The sequence below is a fragment of the Micromys minutus genome (genome assembly GCF_963924665.1).
Source record: "Micromys minutus genome assembly, chromosome: 11".
NCBI classification, from domain to species: domain Eukaryota; kingdom Metazoa; phylum Chordata; class Mammalia; order Rodentia; family Muridae; genus Micromys; species Micromys minutus.
Window position 1 is genome coordinate 55,055,806 of NC_137980.1, and position 24,379 is coordinate 55,080,184.

The window sequence follows — 24,379 nt, forward strand, 5'->3', positions numbered from 1 at the left end:
GGAGGCCACCTCAACCGCTAGCCCAGTAGTCCTCTCTACTGCCCCAAACACACTTGAGCTTCTTCATAGATGTGATGTGTGAAGACAGAGTATCCATCACTTCCTTAGACATCAGTCTCTATGGGTACACTGGGCCGCGGTAGCAGGACGTTGAATGGGACCATCTCTAAGTTCCATTTAGCTTCAATAGCCTTGGGATAGTTGAACAACAGGAATCACAGTCCCACCTGATCCTGTGTGTGGGTCTCCAAAGACCTTGAGAGGCTGGTCAACTGCTGAAAGTTCATGGCACTATGAAAGAGAGACCAGAACGGGGTGGGGTGGGGATAGAGAGGTGGGAGGGTGATCAGAGGGTGGGTTGCAGGCACTTCCAAGGGGATGTGGAGGTGGGCCTGAGGCCACTGTCTAGCCTAAGGACCCCTCGTGGCTCTGATACCACCATCCCGGACAAGGGGTTCAAGCCAGGCCTTTGGAAATCCTAGGACCTGTCTCTGGTGACCTCGTCTAAGAGGCAATGGCTGAGTGCTGCAGAATCTGCCTTGAGGGCCTGGCCTGGTGAATGGCTTCTAACTCTGGCTGCAGGCTCTCTCTGGCTAGAAGCAGAGCTCTCAGGACTTGTGAAGTTGCACCTAAACCTATTCCTCCTAAATGTAACTTTGCGAAGATGGAGTCAGGACAGAGTCATAGAAAGATCCAGGAAAAGAGTTTGCTTTAAGGTGCAGAGAGCCTCATAGAGGACATAGCTCAGGCTCTCTCTCATGTCCGTCTCTGTGTGGGGGATGGGCAGTGAAGAACAGAAAGGAAACAGAAGGAAATGAAGAAAAAGGTATATGGGAAGAATTGAAGTTCCAAAGAAGAATGTGAAGAAGGAAGTGAGGGGGGAGGGGAAGAAAAGGAGACTGAAGGATGTGGAGAAAGAGCTGGGCCGGGGAGACGGAAGGAGCCCACAGTGGAAGTGCAGCAAGCCAGAGGCAGAGGCCAGAGCTTGAGATAGTCACTGTGAGCCACGCTGGTGCTGCCTGCGCTCCAACTTCCTGCCTTTGCGCTGGCGCCGATCCTTCCTGTTCTTCTGCCTGGGATTTCTTTCTGCAAGAGAACACAGGTCCCGTCCAGGGAGGTCCTGAGAGATAAGGAAACTCCAAGTAGTCCCAGCAGGCCGCAGAGCTGGAGCTCTGGGCTCAGAATCACCCTGTCTTAAATTTGGGCCTGTCGGTGAAATTGTTCCAGAAAACTCCTTGGTGATTCCCAGGGCTGGGAGGACACTGATCTAGGGAGTGGCTGCAGTTGAGTGGAGCTGGGAAGCAGCCTGCGAGGATAAGTGCTCCTCAGGACTTAGGAAGGCTTCATGGGGGTCCATATGCTCCCCCCCAAGTACTACCTCACTGATTATAAGGCTTCCTGCTGGAGACTGATTTCCTTCTGCTCAACCCTCTGCCCCATTCCCCAGCCCCACAGCCAGAGACCCTGAGGTTTAGCTGCTGCTTGGTGTAGGCAGGATGTCACAGAGAGTAAATCCATGCAGTGGGAGCAAGAGCTTTCATTTCTATCTCTTTTGGTAAGTGGGGAAAGAGGCTGGGAGTGGGGGCGGGGCACAATGCAGAGGGCTAGACCCTGGTCTCATCTAGACTCCAGTGTGTCCCACAAGTCCTGGAGGAGTACGCACATGTCCAAAGTGAGGAAAGGTTAGTCTTTCCTCAGAGAAGGCTGGCCAGATGATTAACTTGCTCAGGAGCCTGGAGTTCCTGGAGCCGGTTCTGGTTTCTCTTTAGACAAGCTCATCTGGACTGAAGGCTGGCTGGGTGGCCAGTGGATGATGGCGGAGTGTGTGGACAGAATCTCAACATGTGTCTGTAGAAGAGCCGAATGTCCTCTGGCAGGGTCCTCTGCTGGCCTCTCTCAGGATCTCTGCTTAGCTCACGGTCCCTAGCCCAGTCTGTGTTTCCCTACACTGAGCCACACTGTCTGAGAGCCTCTGCAGGGACCTACCTGTTCCCTGGGGCCCCGCTTTTCCCAGCTGCTAACTGTTGTTACTGATTGACAGGAGGAAAGACTGAGGTTCCTCTTGGAGCCATAACAACCCTAAATTTCTAGTTTCTAAGGTGTCTCCTCACCCACGCCATTTTCACCCACTCTTTGTCTCAAGGAAGTCTCCTGGGGAGCTGTGTGTCCTTGGAACTGATGGGTCCATTCAAAGCACTGCTTTCCAAGGACATGCACAGACGGGACACACTATCTCTCCAGGGATAACTGTGCTTTTGCAAGGAGCCAGGGTCTCAGCATCTCCCTTTGCAGGGCAGACTCAGTGTTAACCCATAGACTAGGCTGCCCACTTTTGGGGCTCCCCACCAAACCTAAGTCCTTGGAGGCACCGCACAGGTCACAGGTGCGGAGTGGATCTGGGGACGTGTGAGAGCACTGCCTGAGGGTCCTTGTCAGCTCTGAGGGCTGGGATTGTGGATCTGGGGACGTGTGAGAGCACTGCCTGGGGGTCCTTGTCAGCTCTGAGGGCTGGGATTGGCACAGATAAATTATTAATGTCTTTACCCTTCCCCTATGCCAGCCTGTGAGCTGCCCATGTACAACTCTGTTCACACCACCATGATCCCACTCACCCACACCCCCTCCCATCTAGCATCCTATCACCTACCCAGGTAATCTCCCACCCATCCATATACCTTCCCACCCATATAGCGATGAACTCCCCAAACTACCTACCTATTAACCTACCCACTCACCCCTGCAACCTCCAACCATCCATCCATCCATCCACTCACCTCATTTTTTATTTACCCATCCACGCAGCCTCTCGCCTCCCATCCATATGCCCACCTGCTCACACAAATATATGCCTAGCCACTCATCCCCCATCTACCTATTCTCCCTCCGCCCAGACATCTACCCATCCACCAAAGTTAACATCTGGGTCCTGTCCAGCACCAGAGAGAGCCTTCATTTGAGAAAGGGCTTTCCTTGGGTTCTGGATGTCTGGTCTTGTCTAGGATCTATTCTCTGTCCGAACGGCTCACCGTGTATGTGTGGGTAGTGCTGAGGGGAAAAGAAACCCTGGGTTCAAATTCTGCCTCCACCATGTCACAGCTGTGTGTTCCACATGTCCTGGTTCCAGGTCTTTCACTGTTGACTAGAACATAGATTCTTTGCCTACTGATCAACACTGGGCTTCTAGGTCCACCTAGTCCTGGCTGTATGACCCTGGGGCATGGGCCTTAAGCTCTGTGGCCTTCCATCTCCTGAGATGGGATAATAACCACACCTACATTACAGTCACTGGTTCAAAGGCACCAGTGACTATAGAAAGTTTAACACATTATGCTCACATGGTTAACACCGCTTTTCTGTGTTAATGCCAACTCCTTCACACTTTATGACCCATGCAGCTGGCCTCTCTTATGTGGCTCTTATTGGTCTCCATTGGAAATCTGTGGTCTTACCCAGGGAATGGGTCCCTGTGGTACTTAGTGGGGTGGTACAGCCACAGGCCCCTGTACTACTGTTGCATAGTTGACAACATCAGTTCTTCAGCTGAGATCTCTGCGCATGTGTGCCTGTGGTTTTAATGGTTTGCTCAAACCTCTGTGGCTACCCTGGCTTTCTGCATCTGGGGACTGCCTTAACCGACCCATGGATGTTGGGCCAAGCACCTCCTTCTTGGCGTCTCTTGCCTTTTGGATTCCAGTAGGTGCTCCATTGTAGCCACAGCCACAGTTTGCAGGCTTTCCTGGAGACTTCACTAGAACAGCGGACTAAGTCCTTACAGTGCAGAGGTCTGGGCAATGCAGACCAGTCTTACTACTGGATCTCTTCTCAAGAAGTACCCAACAGGGGGATGCTTAGCTCACAGGAAGGGTTGGCAGGCAGGGGCCTTTCAAGTGGCCTTGCAGATGTCATCTATGTGTGTGGGGGGTATCTCTCTCCCTGGACTCAGTATTTGGGTATTTGGGTCTTTCCCGGTGAAACCCTACAAGCCTGGTGCTCACCTCCTGGGCAGGGCCTCTTTATAGGACATTTCCTGGACTCAGATAACACTCGGCAACTTGGCATCTCTTCCTGCTTGGCCTGGCCAGCCTCCCGCACCCGGGTCTCTAGGCCCCAGCCTGAGCCACAGGTCTTCCCATTGTGTATGCATGGACTCCAGCTGCCCCAAGGGCTCGGCTCACACTCCTCTGCGGGTGAAGGGAGAGACAGACAGGTAAATCAGTTGGCAGTGTGTGCTTCTTGGATTCAATAAACAGGGGTATGTGTACCATCTCTACATGCAAGGAACTCAGTCTGTTGCTGGAAGCAGAGAACTTACTGAAGGCTGTGCTAGAAGCCAGAGCTGGTTCCTGCCAGTGAGGCAGAAGGACCCCTGCTTCAGAGGAGGTAACAGAACTGAGTTAATATCCTTGGCCAGCAGGACTGGAGAAGCCAAATGGCTGGAATTCAGAAAGGTGCAGGAATTGGGAACAGACATAAGTAGCTGGTTGCTAAAAGGTTCTCAAGAGCAGAGCTCTAGCTTTGAACTTGACCACATGCCTTCGATCAACTGTAGAAGGCCAAAGCCACTGAAGTGGTGTGGTGAGGGGAAAATGTGCTCATGGACAGAAAGTCCTCAGAAGAGAGAATTACAGGTACATTCCACTCATTTCTGAGTGGAAGGGAGCACCCAGCCCCAGGGACAGTAACGTCCCATTATATAGTCCTAAATGCTGAGACCTGGAACAGAAACAGATGTACACAGCAGGACTGGGAACAGGTCTCCAGACTTCAGGTAGCTATTCTATCACCAGCCAATGGCTTCACCTGACCAGTCAAGACTGAACACCTTCTGTGAGACCAGCAGAAGGGCTGCTGCATTTAAGAGAAGCCTGCTTGCTCCCAGAACACACCATGTTGAGACACTGCACCAGGAAGGCAGGGTGCTTTGTGCACAGAAGGGGTGGGAGCTCAGAAGAGGCACTGGGTCCAGGAAGACTTCTTGGGGGGAGGCTGTGTTTCTGAGTCTCCAGTGGAGTAGAAAGGGAGGCAGGAGGTGCTTCTGGTAGATGAAGTCCCTCACAAAGTCCCCAGAATGCTAGAGATGGATGAAGAGGTCACAGATGGGGACCAGGCTCTGCCAGCAGCCAACAGGAACCACAGAAGGGCGTTGAACAGCAGAGGCATATTCTGGTCACAGGTGGGTGTGCAGGCTCAGAGACAGACCCAGGAGGCCACATCAAAAGAAAAAAAAAAAAAGATGTAGGGAGTGATTGATGGGGTGGGCCCAGGAACTTAACAATGCTTCAGAATTTCTCTGAAAGATTCCAGAGACCAACTGTATGTCCCCTTTGTTTCCCACTGATGTGAAAAGACAGTCTTAGCTCCCTCCAGGGATCCACCTGTCTCTCACATTGCTGGAGTCAGAGAGTGCCCACCATGCTTGGCTTTCACATGGGTGCTAGAGATCTGCATCTGCACAGCAAGCCCTTCCTCTCAGAGCCACTTCCCTGGCCCCATGCAGTTACTTTTTAAAACAATCTTCAGATGAAGACTTTCTTGAGATGGCCACGGGGTAACTCTGATCCTTGGTGCCTTATTGGTGAGAATACCCTTGGTGACAAAGTAGTGTCAGAGATGGTGTCACAGTATCCACGATTCTGATGGCACCAGCAACCCGAAGACCCCGTAACATTTCACTGATTGTTTCCAAGGCCCATGCCCTTCCCCCAATGCTAGGACAGGTGGCCAGGGCCTCACTCACCCTGGCATTCCCGGGTACTCTGGTGGGTCAAGGTGCCTGGTGGACAGGTGGGCAGACACTTCCCCTTGTATAGGTGGAACCGTCTTTTGCAGCGGATACAGAAGTCCTGGCTGAAGCAGCTCTCACATGTGGCCCCACATTCTGCAACAGAGGAGGGACCACATAAGTGAGCTGCCTGAGATGGGGTCCCACTGCCCTGCCTGAGGTGGGAAGGTCTCTGTGCAGCCCCAAGCTCTGGAACACTGGGGTCAGCATGCAGTAGCCTGTCAGCAGCCCTGACTTGGCCACTGAACCAGGTTACAGATGAGGAAGCCTTCCTTTCTCATCTAAGCTGAAGCTGAGCATAGCAAGTGATCCACGAAGCATCACATAGGGAGGGAGCCTCACTCTGGGCTGGGAGCGAGGCTCCCTCCCTTTACCCACAAGACTCAGAGATTAATTTGTCCTAGGGCACAGTAAAAATGGAGGAAAGGTTAGGGCTATTTTTCCTACTTGAGCTAGACCCAGAGAAGGGGAGGAACCTGCTAGAGGAACCATACAGAACCCAGATCAAAGTAAAGGTCCCCTGCCCTGTTAGTGCTGAGACAGATGGCTCAGAGGAGTCTCTTTGGCCTGGGGCTGCAGAGATGGTTAGAACTGGCAAGCTTGGGGTTGGGCCTGGTTCTGCTTCCTCCTAGGGTCTGTTTGAGGAGAGGGTGGGATACAGGAGACGTACTCTTGCACCTGTTGGCCTCCTGGCCACGGATCCCGAAGAAGCCGAGGGGACAGTCATGCACACACTTGCCGTACTGACGGATACCTTCCCTGCGGATGAAGAGGAAGAGCCTCTGCTGGCAGGTGGAACAGCCGTTCTCCTCTGAACATATGACACAGCCCGTGCAGTTGTCCCCAAGACCAGTGCCTGCTGCAGCCACAACAGGAGAGAGAGAGAGAGAGAGAGAGAGAGAGAGAGAGAGCATCAATCACACACGTGAGCTACCTAGATGGACTCATTGAACTACAACAGAAGACTACATTTCCAAGCATCTCTGACTACTAGATATCACATGATCAAAATCTGGCCAGCGGAACATAAAAGTAGGCAGTTAGAGAGCATTGATATGAGAAAAATCAATGTGTTCTTTGCTCTCTCACTGTTACCTGGACTTTCTGTTATAAGTGCATTTCCTCTTTACTAAAGCAATAGTGTGTGTGTGTGTGTGTGTGTGTGTGTGTGTGTGTGTGTGTAAGTATGTGGTGTGTGTATGTATGTGGTATGTGTGTGTGTGCGGTGTGTGTAGTATGTGTGCATGTGCGTATGTGTGTGTAGTATGTGAGTGTGTGGTGTGTGTATGTATGTGGTGTGTGCAGTGTGTGTAGTGTGTGTGTGTGTGTGTGTGTGTTGTACATAGGGATGAGTGAGACCATCACCTTCTTTCTCAGTTTCTGAACAACACTCCACTGTTACCCTCAGGTCCAGGAAGTCAAGGGGAGGAAGGAGGAGGAGGCTGCAAAGCTGGGGAACAGGTGAGTGATGCTCAGTAGGAGGGCTGGATGCTCTAGGCCAAGGCTCTCGTGGAGATCTTTGCCAAATCATGTGGAGTGCTAGTCTTCGTGTCTCAAATATGCTACCAGTCTCTTCTTGTGCCTCTGAGCAGAAAAGGGCCCCGAAGAGTGGGGCAGAGCAGCAGCAGGAAGCCAAGCAGTCTTCATGGCATGAGGAACCTGCAGCGAAGGAATCCATGGAGGACCCAGGTCATAGGGTCTGATTGTGTCTTCCAGAGGCATGTGCAGGAGAGAGGGAACACTGCAGACCACAGAGTTAGGAGGTGGGAAGAGTTGGAATCGCCAAGCAGGGGTCACTGAGAGCGGGTATAGAAGTTTCCAGAAGGCATCACATTGTTCTATTTTCACATCTCATCAAGCTGGGATACTGAACAAGCTGGTTGCTCACCTGAGCCCATGACTCCCCACAAGAGGACATTTTTGGCTTCTCGAGCTCCCAGCCCTCCTGTTCCCTCCTGTATTTTTCCCACTGAGGTGCCTCTGGTGTGTGAGGTACCAGGTCCTCCCTAGAGTAGAAACCAGGGGCCACCCTTCCTCCTGCCAGCAGAGGGCGGTACTCCCAAGGCCGGGATGATATCAGATTCTCCCATACACAGTCAGGGACTCATGGAACTAAATTGTCTCTGCTTAGACTTGGTTGTTTTCTCTCTCTCTCTCTCTCTCTCTCTCTCTCTCTCTCTCTCTCTCTCTCTCTCTCTCTCTCTCTCCCTCCCTCCCTCCCTCCCCCCCCCCTCTCCTATCTCCCAACTTAGAAACCTGAGAGTCTTCCACCTTCTCACCCTTTTCTGTTGCTTACACCTAAGGAGCTGACTGATGTGGGTGGCCCTCACAGGTCACACTGTAGCACGTGTGAACCCTATGACACACCCTGCTTGGGCACCAGACAAAGGTGCCAGTGACTTGGATGCTCTTCTTCCAGAAAAATGAATGTGCAGTGGGACGAAAAAGTAGACTTGTCACTTCCGAAAGTGTGACGCCATGATAGGGCCCTGGACTAGAGAGAGCAAGCCACATCGCCAGAGCCAGACGGAGCCAGACGGAGCCAGACGGAGCCAGACAGAGCCGGATCCCCCAACTCCTGCAGCAAAACCTGCTCAATTCAGCTAACACCAAGGACAGACAGGAACGAGAGGAAACCCTTCCCTCTGCTAGGTGTCTAGTCCTGGAGAGAAACCTAACGGTATCCAGTCAATTTGAAGGTGTGCCTCCTCACACCCAGTAGCACAGCATCTGAGCCTCACTACAGAATGGCTGTGTGACTGGTTAGTTCCATGTTGAGTTGAAGCAGGATAGAAAAAGTACGGGGACAGGAGGAGGGGAAGAAACCCCTCTCTCTGGGGTCTGGCTGAAGACACCAGCTGAGAAGCATTAATCTCAATGTAATCAGCAGTGTTGACTTGAGGCCTTTTCTCCTTCCAGAAATTTTCTAAAACCTCCTTGTGTAGCTCCAGTGGCTTGTGGTTTCACTTTATCAGATTATAACCCCACCCAAGAGACACCCCAGAATCTCAAGGATCAAAAAGGAACTGGATATATGGGAGAGTCAGGTACCTTATGAACCCATTGAGCAAGTTCTAGGGAGATGGTTTAATAAACAAGAGCATTTGCTGTGAAAGCAAGAGAACTGGACTCAAATCTCAGCACCCACAGAAAAGCCACAGCAGGCTGTGTACCCTTAGCGCTGGGGCGCAGAGACTGGCAGATCCCAGGACTTGATGGCCGGCTGGCCTAGCCAATGGTGAGCTCTAGGTGCTGTGAGGGACCCTGTCTTGAAAAGACAAAATGGAAAGTAAAAGGTGATACTCCATCTTCTCTTCTGCCCACTGAATGGATGTGCATATCACACACACACACACACACACACACACACACACACACATATACACATGCACACAACACACACACATATACACACATTTACAACACACACATATACACATGCACACAACACACACACATACACACACATTTACAACACACACATATACACATGCACACAACACACATATATACATACACACATACACATACAGACATACACACACACACACACACACACAGAGAAGCTCCTAAAGTCCTTTACATCATCATCTTTAGGACACTACAGTGTGACTCTTCTTTATGAGCTTCCCTCCCTCAATGACCTTGGGAGAATCATATTGTTTCCCCCAGTGCCTCTCTATTTCTTAATAAACTCCACTCCACTTCATACTAGATTGTCCTGAAATGCTTTTTTTTTTTTTTTTTTTTTTTTTTTTGTGTTGAAGCCAAGGGTCTGGTTTTATCTAAGGTGAGATTAAGGGAACTTCTTAGATGCCAATGGTGACTGTGGGGGACTGTTCCTATGTCCCCCAATAGCTGGCAACTCTAAAGGAGGAGAAGTTTACCTCAGCCCAAAGTTGCAGAGAAATCACAGTGGAGCAGAGCAGTTCCTGAGTGGGATAGTGTGGCAGAGGCTGTGTGCATCACAGTTCGACAGAAAGCACAAAGGGAGACAGGAAGTTGGGCTAAGGAAAATCTTCAAAGGCTACTTTTAGTGACAGGCTTCTACCGGGCTGGCCCCATCTCCTAACGGTTCGACAGCCTCTAAAGTTTCCTAGCTACGGAACAGCTTTCAGAACACCAGGCTGTGAGAAACTTTTCAGACTGAAATCGTAACAGGAGGTGGAGGATAAAGCCTGAGAGTCTGCGTTGCTGCCTCTCAGCCGCCCTCACTCGGGAAACCACAAGGCCAAGAAACTCTTGCCTATCTGTGCCAAAAGACCCCGAGGGAGATGTTTACTTCAGGGTGGCTTTAATAGCACACAGTCACAGAAGAGAAGCCACTGTGGGAAGAACAGATAAACACGAGGTGGGGTCGTCATACGCCATAGCTGAATACCCCACACACAACGCGGCCATGTGGATGCAGCTCAAAGCCAACACGGAGAAGAAAGAGCAAGCTGTGTGGTGAGTCGTGTAGAAGACACCATCTGTATCATTCAACAGCAGAACCATGACTTGTAGTATTGCCTATACATGAGGTATCTGAGAGATGAGACATATAAGGGGAACATGCACGCTTAATTCGGGATGGGGCACCTCCAGGGCAGAGGTGGGAGGAGCTGGGAAAGAAGAGACCTCACACATATTTGTCACATTTAATTCGAAGCAAATGTGGGCGTGGAGAGACCCGGTCAGTGGCTCAGTGAATCGCCTGCCATGAAAACGTGAGGAACCAAGTTCTGACTTTCAGCAGCCACACAAAAAAGCCAGCAGTGTAGACTGTGGCTGTAATTCCAACGCCAGGGAGGTAGAGACACGGGCTTGCCAGCCAGGCAGTCTAAGCAAATCAGAGAGATCTGGGATCACCAAGAAACTCTGGTAATAAACAAATGGGCAAAACAACAAACCAGGCAGAGAGTGACCAAGGAAGACATTGAGTGTTGACCTCTGGTTTCCACACACAGGTGCACATAACACAAGCACACACACACACACACACACACACACACACACACACATACCAAAACATTTATTATATTCATTTTAATCTTTAGCATAGACTTGAAATAGTTTGCAATAAAATCCATTTAAAGAAAAAAAATTTAGCTTCTCTGGTGCACCGGAGTAAGGGGGTACAGAGTTTTTCAAAAGCCTATTGTTTTGTGTGTGTGACTGTTTTGCCTGTGTGTATGTTCATGCACCATGTGCATGCCTAGTGCCGCTGAGGTCAGAAGAGGGCCACTTGAGTTCCCTGGGACTACAGTTAGCAGATAGTTGTGAGCCTGCCCCGTTGGTGCTGGGAATTGAACCAGGATCCCCTAAAACAGTGGCCAATGATCTTCACCACTGAGCCACCCCTTTAGTCTCATAGGAATGCATTCATTCTTCCCCATTTCCTCCAGACCCCTCCCCAATCTCCATCCCAACCTCAAGCTTAGGCAATAGGTGGGAAGGAAGCACCGTCTGGAAGAGAGGATCTGGAAGCAGTGGAGACCCAGCCTTGGCTACTCACCGCTCACAATCACCCCCCTTGCCCTCAGGAAGAGACCGCTGAGTTTTAACAGGTTCATCTAAGGAAGGTCATTTCCCAGGCCCCCTTGCACTGTTAAATGGTCACATGTCTAACCCTGGTCAGTGAGATGGGCAAGTCATGGGCCAAGAAGGGAGACACCGCTCTTCTCTCCTCTGTTTCCTCTGTCAGAGTTGCGGTTTCAATGGCGTGAGCCTTGGCGGATCCCTGTGGCAGTGGAATGTGGGACAGGCACTAGTGCATTCACCACGTGGACCCAGGGCTTTCATGGGAGAAGGAGAAAATCTCACATAGCTTGTTTAGGCCATTGGTCTTGCCAGTCCAGCAAGGCTTGTGTTGCTGGGCAGGTCAGCACAGTAGTGTTGGCAGCAATGGGGGTGCTTGCTCTGTTCTACATCTGAGGGAAGCCTATGGAGCTCAGCTGACACCCCAGTGACAGAGGGCAAGGGGCCCTCAACTGGCACAAAAGTGTTGCCATGGAAATTTAGACAAATTGCAAGTTACATCGTGTCATTGAAAGACCAGGATAAAGCCTGACCCCCTAACAGGTAAAGTAGAAGACCCCTAGCAGGTAGAGTAGAGCCAAAAAATGCAGGCTAGCCAGTTCTGCAATACTATTCTTCGATTCCAGGAACTGGCTGACCATAAAGAATTTATGGTCTTAAGGTCAGGTGACTCTGTTTCAGAAACTGACTGACCAAAAAACATAAAAGTTAAATAACACATTATAAACAATCTCGAGAAACCGGATGTTCCCCTCGCGATTCTTCACTGGTAATTTTCACCTTATAGGCAATCTTGAGAGACCAGGTATTTCCCTTACGATTCTTCACTGGTATTTTTGGTATTCTCCAATGACATACTCCCCCCCCCCATTGTGGTTTTCTTCTTTAAAACCCCCTTCTCCCAGCCACTCATGGTCAGACTCCTCTACCCCTGCGTGGGATATGAGTCTCGACCCCAGTGCACTGGTTCATTAAAAGACCTCATGTAATTTTAGCAAGGACAATCTCTCGTGAGTTCTTGGGGGGGATTCGTGTTATCCCGAGTCTTGACTGAGGGTTTCCCCTCTTTGGGGGTCTTTCATCATCAGAGTGCAATACTGGTTTTCCCTGCAAACTGAACTTGTGGACTGAGATACCCTGCTATCGGGGAGTTGCCATTTTCCAACTGAGAAAATCCAGGCCTCAGAGGAATCGCTCAGGGCAATACAGAATCAGGAGGCAGAGACCTCCGCTGGTGTCCCCTCCTAACCCCCAACCTGAGTGAGTGTGCAGCACCTGTCTGTGACCAGCAGCGGGGGACGAAGCCATGGCCTGGCTTCCATGGGATTAAACATAGCAGGAGTGGCAGCCACAACAATTCTGTCTGAGAAGACAAGAGTACCCAGAGACCTAGGCAGGGCAAAACTGTTCCCAAGGCCAGAAGAACTTACAGATTTCTCACCCCGACACTTGAAGTTTCACTGCAGACCCCGAGACTACAAGGGGCAGAGACTTCCTCAAGGGAAAACAAAGTCTCAGATCCAAGGAAACCCCTACTAGAACCACAGCATCCTACAGAAGATACTGAGTGATCATGCTGAAGGCAAAAGAACCCTATAGGAACCTTCTGGGAGGTGTGTGTGTGTGTGTGTGTGTGTGTGTGTGTGTGCATGCACACATGAGAAAGGGGGTAAGGAGGAGAGAGAAAGAGAGAGAAAGAGAGAAGGAGGGAGGGAGGGAGAAGGGGGTGTTCTGATTGCATCCTTGACCCAGAATTGGCTAGTACGCCCTCTAGTGTTTCTAGGTTTCAATGGCATCTTTTGAATGTTCACAGTATCACATCTTTATCATTAGAAAGAACAATGGTGTCCCTTCAAGGTCAGGGGTATACGAACACCCATGTTCGTAAAGTGCTCACATTATGAATGAAAAGTGATGACTACTGGAGTTTGGACAGAGCTGCTCCAGAAGGATCTAAACACTGGTTCTTAAACTTGACGGTATCAAAGTCCCTGTGAGGCTCAAGAAGTGGTTAGTTTGGGTTCAAGTCTGAAATGAGCACAGTGTCTTCACATTTCACAGTGTCTTCCTTGTTACAGTTTCCTTTCCCTGAGCAAAGGGGCTGGCCACCAGGCACGTGCTGTTTTGTCCTGGCTCTGCTCTGGCTCACCCAGGCCAGTCAGACATTCCTTTGGAAAGTGACTTTGGATGAAAGCTGGTGGTGTGGTCAGGACTGTGCTCGGTAGCTAAGGGCAGTGGCAGGTGAGGCGGTCCCCGGGTCTTCCCCAAGGTAAAGTGACCACTGGTGGGCACTGGCACCTTTTCTAGTAAAGGCTAGACCTCAACTCACTTGACGTTTGAGGCACATGTGGGGTCATGTACACTTTGGCACCATTATCTGGCTTGAGCAGACAGACCCACCATCTGTCATGAGCATCATCCCCTTAGTGACCGCTGCTCCAGACCCAGCTGTGTGTCCCAACATGTGAGAGAGAATGTTGTGTGTTGTTTGTGTGGTGTGGTATGTGGTGTGTGTATGAGTGTGTGGCATATGTGTTTGTGTGGTGTGGTGTGTGATATTTCAGGCATGTTTTCTTTTCTGCTCTTTAGACCCACGGAACTGTGGATGGTGGATGCTGGCAAGTACCACACACACCAAGAACCTTTTGAGAGTGAAGAGCACACAGCGGCAGAGCCAGGAGCTCCATCCAGGTTTCAAAGGGAGCCTTCGTCCCACTGGCCTGTCCCAGTGACCCTGACCACTCCCCTTATTTCTCAGGGCACTTTGTCAGCTTTTCTGTTACTTGCAACCAAATGATTTCTGACTAACACAGAAGCAGAGGGAGAAAGAGAAATAAACAAATGAGATTCAGAGAGGGAAGCATCAGCCAGGAACCTCACAAGCTCCAAAAAGCAGCAAAGCTTCTAAGGGCCATCCAGGCTCCCCCGGGGCTTGGCTTCCTCCTGGCTCCGAAGAAAGGCACCAATTTCCACTGATGCTTCTCTGTCAGCCTGGAATCAGAAAAGACCTAGCTCGATAGGAAAAAGACCCCGGTGGGCAGTCCCACTGCCCTCCATGGCACTCCGGGGAAACCCTGGGTCCTTCTTCATGACAGGTGGATCTTGGCCTGAACCCCTACCCTATCCTGGATCAGACACAAGCCTATAAGTAAGCACAATTGGGCTCTAATTGCAACCTCATGATGTTTCTTGGAGCATGAGAGTCAACACCCATGCGATTCTCTCACAATTGAGACTGGCTTCCCCCAGTGGAAATGCCAGTCGACCCCACAAGTATTGCTCCACCTCGTGCTAGCAGCTGAAGAGGTCTGAATGACACCTGAGCCACCTGTCTTTCTCCCAGTGCCTAGGGCACAAGTTAGCACTTGGAACTTTACTCTGTAGGACATGGTAACCACTTTAGGCTTCGTGATTTACAAGTTGACTCTGGCTTTTAACTCTGAATGCACTAAGAAACCCAGTGCCGAGCCATCCAGCTCCTCTCTCACTCAATGGGCAGTTGCTGAGCTGATTTTGGGGGGAATTCAAGGGAGTCAATGGATTCATGCTTTGGGGGTGGCACAGTGTGCACCTGGGAAAGGTCTGTCACCATCCTGAGCCCCACCTTTTCTAGGTCAAAAATAGCATGGTGGCACTTATCTTGCAGGGCTGCAGTGATGGAGGGAGACAGTGCGTGCTGTGAGCTCAGAGGCCAGCACATAGTCAGCATCTGAAAACCTGCAACCATATTTACCAGGTTGAAGAGGATGGTGTCATTTCTGCCTCCCAAAACATTTACAGATGTGTGCAGGTGACCAGATGGACATCCTGGTTCTTCTGCTTGGTGAAAGAACGTAGACAAGCCCTTCCCACTGATGCCTTGGTTTCCCCACTTGAAGACTTGACGTAGCAACTTCCAGCCCCAAAACCTTAAAGGGGCATATCAGCAACCCGGCAGACTACTCCACATACAGTGGAGTGCCCATTCTGTCTACACTGTCACAGCCCACAGTGGAACTGTGAACCACGGTGTAGCCACTTGTCCCATGTAGGGCAGGAACATGGGAAAGACTAGAAGATAAAGATCAAGGACTGGGGACACGGTTTTCTGTTACCACTGGTCTTATCAGGTGGTTTTGGTCTTGGATGAAGGGCGGGTTTGTTCTTTCCTCTGGGGACAAGGAATGGCAAAGACCCTAGGGTCAGAGTCATCTGTGTCCTGAGATTGGGCCCTAATGCTTCATCTAACAGGAGCCAATGCCCCTGTTAGATTTGACCATTTGGAAACTGACTTAAGGTCACCTCAATATCAACATACACCACAGTCATCTTTTCCCCAGGGCTCATGTGGATTCCTGGGACAATGACACACTGGCCCAAACAGGTTCATCTCAGCAGCCCACAGTGTGTCTGACATTAAAACGCCCTTGGTACTCAAGCCAAATATACAGCCTTACACCTTTTTTTTTAAAAAAAAAAAAGAATAATTGGAATAGATGGCCAACTTTATAAAATCAACAAATTTCATATAAAAAGCTGGAATTTGGACTTCTGGAAAAATCCAGGGCATCTGCCAGTTCACACTGCCGTGACTGAGGCTGCCCACAGTGATGGTCTCGGGTGCCATCTGCAGACCCTCCAAGTCCTATGCCCATCCTGGTGCCAAGCATGAGGGAAGCTCCAGGTCTCACTGTGACTGGGGGGTCAGTCACACCCACTACCCTCTCACAGACAATGGGACGCAGAGGATCTTCTGTTAGTTTTGATTCAAGATGAAGGATTTTGCTGTGCTGCTGAGGCTGACCTTGAATTCTTGGGAACCCCCCTTCAGCCTTCCAAGTATGTGGAATAACAGGTGTAGGCCACTACACTGGGCCAAGCAGGATCCATTCCCTTTGGTCATACATAGCTTCTCCTGAAGGCGGTGGATCACCTCCAGCTGGGCCTAGCTGTCGACTCTATACTTTGGAGGGCTGTCAGGACCCGGAATGCACATAGTTTATGGATCCTTCCTTGTAGTCTTGAAGCTGCACTTTTAAATCTACTAGTGGAGAGCAGGTTCAAGGCTAGACTGCATAGGTTCAAATCCCAGCTCTGACCCTCCCCTCTTATCTGTTACCACGAGCTGGCATCCTAATCTCTCTGTGCATCAGCTTCTCATTTGTAAATCAGGAATCCTGTGAGTTTGGCTCACAGATATGTGTGAAGCTGCTGGGTAGGACAGACAGATAAGAGGGTCTCAGTGACATCGCTGTGACCTTTCCCACCTGCCCTGCCTCCACCAACTGTGGCTGTGTTTCCGACAATCGCTGCAGAGTTGTTTATTTCGATGCCAACATTTTTGGGGGCAGAGTTGCTTCATAATTGGGGTGTGCCCAATGAAGTATGCCTTGCATGAGAACATGGTTTGTCATGGTGCGCTAAAGACTTAATACAGCCAGCCATCCTCGGGACTCCCAGGGTGAGAAGGTGGGGGAGGAGGGCAGGCAGAGAAAGATTGTGGTCCCTGCTCCAAACTAGTCTAAGGAGGACCAGGACAGGACCTGGTCCCTGCTCTGCCCTTGGGAAGAATCCAGAACCCCTAAAGAGGAGCTGCAAAGAGAGGACTAGTCAGCACATCCCAGATATCCTCTTGGCAATGAGGGATGCATGTCACTGATGACCAAGGGAAATGAACAACATCTGGGCGCCCGCCTGCCCACTCTGACTGCCACATATGGGAGGCAGTTGCCACCGCTGGAGGCTGGCTCCAAGGGCCAGCACATTCCAGCCTGGGGGGCAGATTGCACCATCCAGACTCTGGAGATAGCTCCCAGCTTGGAGGCTCCCAAAGAGTGCAGGCTTAGAGGCTTCTAGACCACCAGTCCCTTCTCAGCACCAGGATGGGACATGTAGAGGTTACATACTCAACAGAAACCAAGGGTCAGGCCATCACCCATTGCTTCAAACCAACACTTAGTGAGAGCCACAGACCCTTCACCCAGGCCTTGAGAGCCTTCCTAATGGCAGGCCAACTCTACTGACTTCTCCAGTGTTAAGCTGACCTTAATGGAGGTAGAAAACCTGTCAAATGAGGGCAGGGACAGCACTGGCTACCCAGGCCCGACTCAACCTCTGCCTTTCTAGTCTCTGTTTGTCTCTCCCAGGAACCATGGAACAGGTCAGTAAGGGCTTCTGAAATGAGAGGACAGTGGCTTGGGATCACTCTGTCTATAGGAGGAAACTCAGTTGTGGACAGTCCCTCCCATACCTCATATGACAGGAAAGACAGGGTTTGGTTGGGTCCCTGTGTTCCCTCAGTTGGTGGATACTGGAATCTGTGAGCACCTCTATCAGACTGAGATGGCCCTGGAATCAGCATGGAGAAACCTTTAGCCTGTGCTCAATGGTGCCCCTGCCTGGTGGGGTGACTAGGATATAGACTAGAACAAGCTGCTTATACCCAACACCAAATCTGATTTCTTCTCCTATCTCTGCACACCCTACCATGGACCACTGTTAGCTACTCAACAGGAGAAGAGAGACTGGTGTCCCGGATGGGAAGGAGCAGCACAGAGCCCAGTCAGCTTCTGAACCAGCTGTAGAGACAGGATCCCTCTTCTCAGGGCCTTGCTGGTGTGAACACACTGAGATAGGAAGCCAGATACTACAAGAGCCATCAGCTGGCTTCTCCCAGGTCGCCTCACCCCCAGCTCAGCCTTCCGATAGCTTCCAGCGTAGAATCACCACTGAGCTGTTCCAAGGGGAACCGCTGGAGAAGCAACCAGCCTGCCCTATATGTCAAGTGTGTAAGAAGTGTGTAAGAAGAAACTGAGAAAATGGACCACAGAAACAGCTTGTGTTGTCAAGTGCCTGGGGTGTGAGCATGAAGACTAAGGCTAATCCTAGAACCCACATAATAAGTGGGACATGGTGCAAGCTTGTTATCTTGTACAGTTGACAAGTGGAGACAGGGGGATCCCTGGAGTGTGCTGGTCAATCAGCCTAGTCTAACTGGAGAAATCCAGGTTCCACGAGAGACCCTGTCTCAAAAAATCCAACATGGATAACTCTTGGAGGAGTGATATGAGGTTGACCTAAACCCTCTACATACACAGGCACACATGTGCACCTGCACACCCACTCAGGAACCCACATGAGTGTGTGCATGGCCCTAGGTCATCACAGACTGCAGTGATTGTGTATGAAGCACAGCAGTGCAGAGGCCAGAGCCCTCCAGCTGCCCCTGGGGGTTGATTCCACTGGCCTTTCCCAGCTGTGAAATATAGAAGGCAGGATGGGGAAAGGGAGGAGCTCGTGCCTCAGTCTACCTCTAGAGCAGCCCAGAGGTTGAGCTGAAATCCGGGCACAAGAAGAGGAGGGCTGTGCTCAGGTCAGCAAGAAACATAGGCTTCAGAGGCAGACTGCCTGAGTTCTGCCCCAGATGAGTCTCCCTAAGCCTCAGTTTCCCTTCCTGTAAAAGAGGGATCACTGCCCCCCAGACGTAAGTGTGATGGCCTATGTGGTATGCTCAGAACATCTGTCAGGTGGCTGGCAATGGGAGCTGTGAACACATAACCCTCATACTTGGGTTTTATTAACTCATAGGCCCCAGGAGGCTAAGGCACATCGAAGAGTAAGTTACCTGGGGCTACACAGACTCTGAGTGAGTGGGTGTAGAGCCAGGCAGTCTTAGAAACTGGAGGTCACTATTATTTTAAGTGCTGAGAATGTAGACTCCCACATAGCTTCTACCCGAACATCTACCCCTCATGAAGTAGATGGTGGCTTTGGAACATCTACTTACAGCATTGAGGGAACCTGGCCCTACTGCCAGTGAGTGGCAGGGCAAGAGTCACGGTCAGGCTCAGGCCGATACAAGGGTGGACCCTGTCCATAAGGATTGGGAAGACTGAAAAAGATGGCAGAGCCGAGAGTCACATTTGGCTCTCCACTACATCCACTCCAAGGGGGAATATTTAGAATCTAATCTTTCCCTATGGGTTCCCTCCTCCTCTCAAATCCTACAATTAGGAGAAGCCCTGATGTGACCTCTTTTCCAGGGCTGTGTGTTCTTGGCCTAAGGTTAAGCTATGCTTCATTTTTTTAAAAAAAGATTTATTTATTTTACACATGGGAGTGCACTGTCACTCTTTTCAGACACACCAGAAGTGGGTATTGAATTCCCAATACAGATGGTTGTGAGCCACCATGTGGTTGTTGGGATTTGAACTCGAGACCTCTGAAAGAACAGTCAGTGCTCTTAACCACTGAGCCATCTCTCCAACCCTAAGCTATACTTCTAAGGATGAGGTTCAGTTATCCATCCATCTCTCCATCCATCCACCTCTCCACCCATCCATCCATCTATGCATCCACCCATTCATCCATCCACCCACCCACCCATCCATCCATCCATCCATCCATCCACCCATCCACCCATCCACCCATCCATCCATCTATGCATCCACCCATCCATCCATCCACCCACCCACTCACCCACCCACCCACCCATCCATCCATCCATCCATCCATCCATCTATGCATCCACCCATCCATCCACCCACCCATCCATCCATCCATCCATCCATCCATCCATCCATCCACCCATCCACCCATCCACCCATCCATCCATCCATCCACCCATCCACCCATCCATCCATCCATCCACCCACCCACCCATCCATCCATCCATCCATCCATCCATCTATCTTACTGTTCTTCCATTTACTCATCCCTTCATTTATCCATGCATCTACTCTCCCTTCTATCCGCCCATTCATTCATCCATGCATCCATCCACCCATTTGTCCATTCAGTATTTCTTGAATATTTACCTCATATCAGGCTCTTTCTAGGCTATAGGAATCCGCGGGGGGGGGGGGCGATGAAAACAAGAAACTATATTTATATAGTTTTATACTGTATTTATTAAAGAAAGGTAGGACAAAACAGATTTTGCCTGTAAAGGCTTTGAAAAAAATTACATGTACTAGACTAGAAATGTAAACGTCCACCAGACTCCTCCTTGTTTGCCAGTGGCCCTCACCCCCACCCTAACTCCCCACCATGCCTGCTGCACGTGCATGTTTTGTGGGTGTTCTGTTGAATAACCTTGCTCCTCTAAAAACTAAAGCAAACAAACAAACAAACAAAAAACCTCCCTGTGCTTTTCCCTTAGCCTAGAATTGGGGTCCACCCCCCTTGGGAGGAAACAGCTCTCTTTGGCACCTTTCATCCCTTCCCCTGAACCTCTCTAGCCTGGAGTGCCTGTCCACAGAACACAGAAGAATGGCCCAGTTGTGACTGGGGCAGCAGGCACAGCCCCTGCTCCCACATGCAGGTAGGCTTCTGATTTGGAGGGGCCTGGAAGACGGGGAGTCTGGAACGCCACACCCCAACTACACCAGCATTTGCTGTCTAACTTGATCCACTGAGGACAAACAAACTAGCGAGAGACGGAAAGGGTGGGACAGGTGGAACAACCATATTGTCATTTGGCTCATTTATCTTCCCAGCATCGGGATGCCAGTGTAGGTGACAGTTTCTACCTGGAGGGGTTCGAGGACCACAGTGGGGCGCTGCCATCCTCGGAGCACAGGTGCACCTGGCACAGCTCTTCCTCTCGCTCACCAGGACAGGCCCTGAGTTTTTGAGCTCTGGGAATTTTGAGGTGACAGCTGTAGCTAATTTGGTCCCCACTATTTATGCTCACAACACAGTTTGGACATCATCTCCAAGGACCTGTATGTGAAAGACCCAGTCCCCTAATGAGATGTGGGGGAGTCTTTTGGAAGCACGATCTAGGTTACTGGGGCACACGTTTGGCCTCCCCCTCTTTCTCAGATTCTCCCTTGTGAGGGGAACAGTTTCCCTACCTCTCCACCATAACTGTCACATACCCCATATGGTGGAGAGGTAGGAAAACTGGGGTATGGAGCTGCCCAGAGGGGACTAGAAACTTCAGAACTGTGAGCCAAGCAGAACTTTCTGGTTGTGAGTTAATTCCCTCAGGTTACAGGGAAACCAGCTGGAATGGTAAAACCTGCTACAGCTATGTCCCCACGGGGAAGAGGCCTGTCTGTGACGAGGGACACAGGCATGTGGAGATGGTACAAGAGGCCAGTTGGCATCTGGCATCCTGTACAGGAAAGAATTCTGAATCAGACGTCCGCTTTAAAATGTCAGGACCAGTCTGGGTTCTGTTGTGTTTGTTCTTGATAACCTTAAATTTGCCTGAAAGTTTTGAGAATGGCTCAGTTACCAAGGATTGCGTTTTAGGGTTAAACTGAATTAGAGGAAAAAAAAGGTGTATATTTCCTATTGCGTGTTCAGTCTGGTCATGAAGCCAGCTACAAATCAAGCCATGGATAGTCATCTGCATTATACAAACAACTTTAAAATTTCATTTTTCCAAGACAGAGTTATTCTGCATAGCTCTGGCTGCCTTGGAACTTGCTCTGAAGACCAGGCTGGCCTTTAACTCAGAGATCTGACCTAAAGGCCTTTGCCTCCACCATCTGGCTACAAGCAACTTCTATAAATCAGTAAGAAAAACACAACCCAAGGGTGAGCAAAGAGATTCCAAGCAATTAAAAAAAAAACCAGTTTAGTTCCTACATGGTAAGTGACTCTTTATCACTGACAGGTTTCAAGTTGAAGATCAGAACAAGGACAAAGGCTAGAAGGTGGCTCAGTTGGTGAAGCGCCTACCTCTCACACATCAGGACCCACATTTGATCTCCAGAATCTACATTTTAAATGGTCACATATGAAGGCATGAGCTTTTACTCCTAGTGCTGCAGAGATAGAGACTAGGGGGTCCCTGGGCTCACGCCCCTGCTTGGTGAGCTCCAGGGCAGAGAGGGTCCTGGTCCCAGAGCACAAAGTAGGTGATCATGTGAAGAAAACCGAAGTATATGTATGTGAAAGACTCTGTCTCCCACTGAGAGGCTGGGGAGCCATTTGGGGCAGGATGTAATGCAAGGTTGTCAGTTACTGGGGCGCATGTTTGGCCTCTCCATCCTTTCTCTTCAGCTTTCCCCATCATGGGCTTCTCCACTACTGCTGCTCTGTACCCCGCCAGGGGCCTCTAGAGACCCATGCACACACATGTTATAAAAAAGCAAAACAGACAAATAGTACTGTGACCTATTGTATAGGCAAACTGAAAATGACCAGCAACACCTGCCACTGTGGCAGGGGGCAGCATGGCAGGGAACAGGATTTTACTGAGAGCACTCCTTCAGTAAAGGGTCCTCAATGAAGGACAGAAACTTTTCAGAGGCACTCAGTGAGTCCTTGGAGTCCAGGGTTCAGATCCTTAGACTTGGATGCATGCTTCTTGCTTTTCATCTCTCCAGCTACCATTTTCTCCCTATCTGGACAGTGGCCAGCTCTGCCACATCCATTGCCACAGCCTGTTGGGCCTAACAAAAAATTGGGCTTTGCCACTCCAGCCGGACATCAGTGTGCAGACATGCAGAACAGGCAGGACACATACAGATGCCTACAGGGGACTTACTGTAGTTGACTTGTTCAGGTTCTGCATTAAAAATATTAAGAAAAAAATATCCATGCACAGAACATGCAGAGACATTTTCTTGTTTTTCCATAAACAATACAATGGAATTATTTACAAACAGTTATATTGTCTCTGGTCTTGTCTGTTTGACCTCAAGTTTATAAGGTGTCTTAGTTATGTTTCAATTGCTCTGACAAAACACAATGACCAACACAACTTAAAAATCAGAACATTTAATGTGTGGCCCATGGTTTGAGAGTGTTACGTCCATGACCGTCATGACAGGAAACATGGCAGCAAGCAGGAAAGCTTGGTACAGGAGCAGTAGCTGAGAAGCTACTTACCTCTTGATTCATAAACATGAGGCAGAGAGAGCTAACTGGAAATGGTGTCGGCTTTTGGAAACCTCCAAGCCTGCCTCTATGGTATACCTCCTCCAACAAAACCACACCTCCCAATCCTTCCCAAACAGTTCCACCAACTAGGAATCAAGCATTCAACTACATGAACCTATGGTGGCTATTCTCATTTAAACCACCACATATGCCCATGTGTTGTGTTACGCAAGAGGCTTTCACACCTGCAGACTGGGGTCTTGAGGTTGTGGAATATCACCACAGAATGATTGTTTTCTGTCAAATACTATTCAAGGCCCAGGGAGACCTTAGTTAACAAGATAGCCAGTTCACAGTGAAGGTTTCCACCCTGAAGGAAGTGGGATTCCAACACTTCTTTGTAACATACATTTTCGGTAGAGGGACCAGCAAGTATAATGGTCCTTAGGCTGGAGAGATCAGAGAGCAGTGACCAGGAGGAGGAATGATTTCTGAGGGCAGAGGGCAGAGGGCAGAGGGCAGAGGGCAGAGGGCAGAGGGCAGAGGGCAGAGGGCAGAGGCCCAGACCATTAGAGTGGGCTTACTGTAATTGATTTGTCTAGGTTTTGCATTAAAAATATTACAAAAATACATGTTGACAAAGCAGGCAGGGACTTTTTGTTATTCCCTAAACAATATAACAGATCTAGTTACAATTACATTGTTTGTGGCCTTGTATATGACCTCAAGGTTATAAGCCAGGTTTATTTTAATTTTCCTGGGAAGTCACTGGACAGGCATGCTCAAACCAGTCTGCTATCCTGAGCACACATCCTATCCCCTACCCCAGGCACTGAGGAGAGGGGACAGGAGAGGCAGCGTAAGGAGGGATGCCAAGAGCCCTGGCAGAGACATGGTGGTCATCCATGGAGTTGGGAAGAACAGCAGACACAGGAAAAAGGAACCATCAAGCTTGCTTGTGTGTCAAAGAATTAAAGGGTAGGTGGCTCTGTCCACAGTGTCATACCCAGCAGATGACAGGTCCTTTACCTCTTATCCTGAGCTTCAAAGGGACTTTGAAATTCATTGTGCTAGCTAGTTTCACATCAACTTGACACAAGCTAAAGTCATCTGAGAGGAAAGGGGCTAAAATAAGAAAATGCCCCCAGTAGAGGCTGTAGGCAAGCCTGGTAAGGGCATTTTCTTAATTGGTGATTACTGGGGCAGCCCAATGTTGGGTGGTGCCATCCCTGGGCTGGTAGTTGGAAAGCAGGCTGAGAA

The 24,379-nt window shown here is 50.0% G+C and overlaps 1 protein-coding gene across 1 annotated transcript in view; it reads right to left on the reverse strand.

Moving 5' to 3' along the window:
• Positions 1-994: 994 nt before the first annotated feature.
• RSPO4 (R-spondin 4) overlaps positions 995-24,379 on the reverse strand; it is a gene marked incomplete at both ends in the record, with an annotated part of 31,554 nt that continues 8,169 nt past the window's right edge. Inside the window, 4 exons of the mRNA XM_080925411.1 lie at positions 995-1,086; positions 3,996-4,181; positions 5,738-5,878; positions 6,453-6,641. Of these exons, the coding sequence (XP_080781537.1) occupies positions 995-1,086; positions 3,996-4,181; positions 5,738-5,878; positions 6,453-6,641 (608 nt within the window). The remainder of the gene's footprint in view (positions 1,087-3,995; positions 4,182-5,737; positions 5,879-6,452; positions 6,642-24,379) is intronic.